The sequence below is a fragment of the Stylophora pistillata genome, chromosome 5, assembly GCF_964205215.1.
Source record: "Stylophora pistillata chromosome 5, jaStyPist1.2, whole genome shotgun sequence".
Lineage (NCBI taxonomy): Eukaryota > Metazoa > Cnidaria > Anthozoa > Scleractinia > Pocilloporidae > Stylophora > Stylophora pistillata.
Window position 1 is genome coordinate 6,929,780 of NC_142523.1, and position 5,644 is coordinate 6,935,423.

Below are 5,644 nucleotides of genomic sequence, written 5' to 3' on the forward strand. Positions count from 1 at the left end.
TTTATCCGCATTATTATCACGAGAGTGAGAAATTCTCTAAAAACCTGGAGCTTCCTTCAAATAATTCCCAAGGCTTAGACGTTTTACTTAGAATGAACAAGTATACTACGTATATTGCCAATGAGTATTCAAGAATTCGAAAACATCAGAAGGAAGGGTAATCTATCCGCACATTCAACTAAACAAGAATTAGGTAACTGAGACGATGATCTATGTCACGGGCAGATTGAACAATATTTAAATCCGTTTTAGGTTGTAGTTTGTCGCATAAACTGGGTTTCTACAATATAGTCCAAGAGAACAAGATTGATATTAATCTCCTGGGTAGGGCAGGTTAATCTGTAAAAGCGGATTATGCGGCAGGGAAACAAATCTTAATATTACAAAAGTTTCGCAACTGTGAAGTTAGAACAGGATGTAGAATAACTGTTTTTAAAAAATCACTGATTGCCGACAGGATTGCTTTTATCTACAGTTTGTTTTTTTTCCCTTCAGTCCAGGGTGGTCGAGATTATGAAGAAAAGGATTTTGTTTGGTAGCTGTCATTTTAATCAACAGTACTAGTTTTGTCATTTCTCGTTTAGTCTGTTGGGACCAAAAATTCGTTGAAGCTGAATTTTTTATTCAGAAAATTTGACATCTAGTTGAAACTCTCATTAAATAATAAGCCTGAAAAAAAAAAAAGATTGATATCACCTACACCTAAAAGCGTGACTCTGTCTTGGAATGAGTTTTATTTTTTCTGAAACGCGAGATGTGAAAGAAGCTCAGGCTTAAATGTGCAAGGTTACAACATAATGATTTAAGCTTTTAAGTTGAAGGTAATTGGTGGCTGATCTGTTTCCTAGCTTTTAGTATCTGTCAAGATGAACAACGCCTCAGTCTTAATAGATGAACGTTATGGAAAGGAAAAAGTAAGAAACAGTTTTAGTGGTCTATATTATGGCATAATGGAGAGGAAATTACAGTTAGAACTGAGTCAAAATCTCATTTTTCGTACAAGCAAAGGACGTGACTTACGCATGCCGAAGTCCATCTGAGCGCTGCTCCAGGCAAATTGGTCAGCAGCCTTTAGAAGATGGGTATTTTCGTTAAAAAAAAAACAACGACGATTATAACAACTCTGGAATGTAGTTATTCTCCATTTTAAACGTTCGAAGCTTTGAAACAGATCACCATATCTAGAAAAATCTAACACAGCTTTGTTGTATCCGAAAATTTTGGGGCTGGTGTCATTTTATTGGAAGAAATTTCGAGAGAATAATTCTTTTCTTTTCATGTCGCCTTATCAAACAGGCCAGATGGGCTTTCTGTTCGTAGCGCTAAACGTCACTTTTATCTGCTCGATGACAATAAACATTGATGTCTTATATCACGAAAGTTAGACATAGTATCATAAGACAAATCCAGATTTTCGTTATATTTTAATCTGAATATTTTAGGTTATTATAAAAGTTCTTAGCAAAGGTTCATGAAGCAGTCCGTTGGCTCTCAATTAGATTGAAATTCGGAAATCTTGTTAACATATATACGCGCTTACTTTCCAAGATTTGTAATAAAAACCGAAGTGTTTCGATGTAAAATTTTGCTGGAGAATTAATGCTATCATCGATTTCCCATAAGTCACTAATTCAACCGCGTTTTAGGGCGATTTGGATAAGTCGTAAAGTTTAGAACAAAACTCACTTTCTACTTGTTGACACCACCAAACTAGAGGTAATTTTCTCTCTTTGGTTACGCGGTTTGACGCAGGCTTTTGACGAAATATCAGAGACAATTAGGAAAACCGCAAAAGAACCTCTTACTTCTGATACTTTTCCGCTAATTTTTAAATAAACCCAACACAAAAATAGAAAGTGCATGTCTATTCACAAACGGCGGAAAAGGCTAAGGCCAAAGGTTCCGCCGCCCGCAGTTTGCGCAAGCAGACAGAGCTGAATAACGTGCAGATTTAAGCCGCGGAAACACGGATTTTGAGTGGTTCGCATGAATTATTTCCTATTCTGTTGCTTCGAGGTGTCGTTTTCCTTGCCGCTTTTCTATTACAGAACAACCTCCAAAAACTTGGTACACCCCCTGAAAAGTTTCAAAAATTAATTTTCTCCTTAAAATCTCTGAAAATAGGAAAATGCCTTCAACGAAAACAGAGTTCCTCGGTTTTAAAAGTCAGCCCTTACTATTTTCCGCTAATTTCGCTAAATTTTAGACCTAGGACACTTGAGCCCGCGTTCTTGACGGCAACCCGCTGACGTAGCATTTCATTATTCAGCTCTGTCGCGCAAGCATGCATGACCCCTATCATGAAAAAGTTAACTTCCCATTGATACTGGCTTTCTTTCACTCTTGTGAGCCTTATAGTTGTACAACTACACTCGCTGCGCGTATAATTATGCCTTTTACAGATAATTTCATACTTATTTTTGCCATAATTTGCCTCCTATTCTAACGCGGCTGCCGTCTTTTTTCCCGCCGCTGGTTGTTAGCGCGGGAAATAGGAACGAGGTCGACTTTTACTAGAGAGGATAGGCGAAAGAACGGTGACAAAAGCAGGCGGGCGCTTGGATATAGAGCGTTAGTTCTTCACCTTGTTTTCCTTCTCAGTATGTTACCGGTTCCCTGACCGAGTTTGACTTGGCGACAATATCTATGGATTTAAAAAACTCAAAATAATTCGATAATTGGTTATATCAACTAAGTTGAAATTGTAAATTGGCCACCGTAAGGAATAAAAAAGCTGACGTTTCGAGCGTTAGCCCTTCAACTGTGTTCAGGATTTTTATCCCACTAGACTTTTGGAATCGAGAAACCAAACGAACTTACTTCAGTGTTTACGCATTCAGGGTTTTCTATTTCTCTGATTGAGCTTGACGTGATCAGGGTTCGACACTTAACGGTAGCCCACTAGCCACAGACTAGTAGAAATTCAGTTTTAGCTACCGGTTTTCGATTTCCACCAGCCAGTTTGGTTAGTAAATAAATTAAAATAGTCGTAAAATCTAAGATGTCACCTGCCACTTGACTAGTAAGTTGAAAAGTTAGTGTCGAGCCCTGCGTGATAATACTGGGTTTCTGGAACATCTTCGCCAATTGTCGAAGTCGTCGGAGAAAGGTCGTAGCTAGTGCAATTGTCAGCTCTCTCTAATGCAAATTCTACACAACAATTCAATTCAAGCTACAGATTTTTAACCTATTAGCACAAACAAACTTCTCTTTATTTCTCTCTAATTTTTCTGAATCAAGATACCTCAGGTCTTTGCTTTAATGGAAAATGCCATATGTTTTATACGTACTAGTTTGAATCTGTTCAAGGCAAAAGAACCATTTTAGAAAGTTATATTTTGATGGGAACAGGGTTGTCATATGTCCCTCTTAAACCTCCTGAATTTGAACCATTTTCATTACATGAAAAAAGCCAAGCGAGCTCTATACTGTATAATTCCCTTCTACCCTGATACAAATTCTATTTCATGTTCTCCATTCTACATTTCTAACAGCTCATGCATACATTGAAAGAACTTATCTGCAGCAAATATCCATGATATCAACACTCATGTTCACCTTGTTCGGAGAATTTTATAATGTATACTAATCGGCCATGGTGTTAACGAGACAGACAAAATCAGAATATGTCGAGAGGTACAGGCTGACCTGACCCCCCCCCCCCCCCACCCCCAAAGTCTAGCACACATGTCCAAAGGCCCCAAAGTATAAGCCAAAACCAGACCTTGCTTTGGGGATCTAAGAAATAAAAATCCCACGCGTTCCCCCAGTGAATCCTTTCAAGACGCATCATACAAAACCCATTATATTCACGCTAAAGTTTCAAAGACTACAAAATTAAACAAAATGGCCAGAGAACAATTAAGGAATGAGGGGGAATGACAAGCATACTGGTCTAATCCATGCATTCCTCCCCAAAAACAAAACAAAAACAAAAACAAAAACAAAAAAACAGGGAAATATATAAAGAAAGGGTGATCTTTTAACATTGCATTCCTTCAGGATATTCACTTGCTGTTACAAACAGTGCTAATTGTAATCTAAAGTGCGAAAGTTGTTACAAAAATGAATTTTCACAAAGAGGTGGCCTAGAAAGCTTCAGGGTAAAAAAAATCACATAAATCATATAAACAGGGAATGTCAATTTCAAGAATTCTATCAATTGTGAAATCTTTCCGCTTCCAAACGAAATCAATATGCAAATTCTCCTAACAGTGTCACAATACCCTTTAACTCCTGAGATCTGATCATCAATTCTCCCCTCTAGCTGCTACACATTTCCTTATAAATTGGTTAGGAGAATTTGGTGTTCAATCAAGGTAACGACTTCTACCTGATAAGCTTGAGTATTCTCATTACCTGTTTGCTGGATCATGTATGGATATTATAGGGAGAAGTTACATGTTAATCACTTCTGGGAGTTAAAGGGTTAAGTAAATAAATGGGAGTTTAACAACGTTATCAGATGGAGCCAGGAGGATAATGACCTGATCTAACACCAACTTCTCAAACTAACAAAATTAACAGTTAAGTATATGGCACTCAGTAAGAAAAATATGTGAGTGTTTAGGGTGGAAAGGTTTCTCAAGTTTGGCTTTGACTATAGCCATGCTATGAAAGGCATTTTTACAATTTGAATACATCTAGATATCATAGGTTGATATTTTGATCGGGTTTCATCAGTTTCAATCGTTCCATAATTCTTTTTTACTTCACAGCAAGCTTCCAAAATACTTTATTCTCTCTGAGCAGCTTCCAGATCTTCACGCACAGTTGTAAGGTCAAGATCTCCCCCTGTACAGCGTTTGTAGATGTCCAAAATCTCCTTGCAAGTTGTTTGAAAGTGTGTTGTGGCATCATAGGTGGTTGTGATGAAAACCTAAAAGTAACCAGGATAAAATTAACAGAGGGTCAATCATTATTGGGAAACCTTGACTACCAGAACAAGTTGAAAGACATAGAGGCATAATCCAAGCAAGTTATTTCCGATCATTAATTATGTTGAATTTCTATCATTATAATTGTTTCAAGTTAACTTGCTTATTATCAAAAAAAAAAAAAAAAAAAAAAAAAGACCTATCACCAATTTGTTCGTTAGCAAAATTAATCTTTACATGACTTGGGAAAACACCACTTTTGCCAAGCATTATTCCCTGAAACTGTTTTAGAAAAAGAAACAAATGACATGATACTGATAATTTGTGGGGGAGCATGGCCTCACTTAACATAATAAGAAGCGGTTAGGTTAGGTCAGCTCCACCTTATGCAATGTTAACAGGAAAGCAATGCCTCTATCAAGAACGATACATTCAGAAAAGTTACCATACCCCAGATTTACTGCCATCATCAGTGGGAACTAAAACATCACTCACTTTCACAAATCTGCAGAAAAAAGAGAAGACATGCCACACATGAAATGTTTAACAGTGACGTCACTTGAAATATTTTTAGATTGAAATTGATTAAATTCTACTTTGTGTTTAGAATTTACCAGCAGAGAAGACTTGGTTACTCTGCGATACACAGACATTATTTCATACTTACATGTAAGTGCAAGTAATGCATAAATGGCTGTAAAACTCTCAGTTGGATTATATAATTACACAAGTTTTCCTTTTCCCTACTTTTGTTTCTTTTTACAGAT

General features: G+C 37.0%; 1 protein-coding gene across 1 annotated transcript in view; it reads right to left on the reverse strand.

Annotated features, from left to right (window-relative positions):
- Positions 1 to 3,190: 3,190 nt before the first annotated feature.
- LOC111325052 (rab GDP dissociation inhibitor alpha) overlaps positions 3,191 to 5,644 on the reverse strand; it is an 18,997-nt gene continuing 16,543 nt past the window's right edge. The window contains exons 10-11 of the mRNA XM_022928757.2: positions 5,328 to 5,382; positions 3,191 to 4,879 (exon numbers count right to left, since the gene is read on the reverse strand). Of these exons, the coding sequence (XP_022784492.1) occupies positions 4,736 to 4,879; positions 5,328 to 5,382 (199 nt within the window). The 3' untranslated portion in view covers positions 3,191 to 4,735. The remainder of the gene's footprint in view (positions 4,880 to 5,327; positions 5,383 to 5,644) is intronic.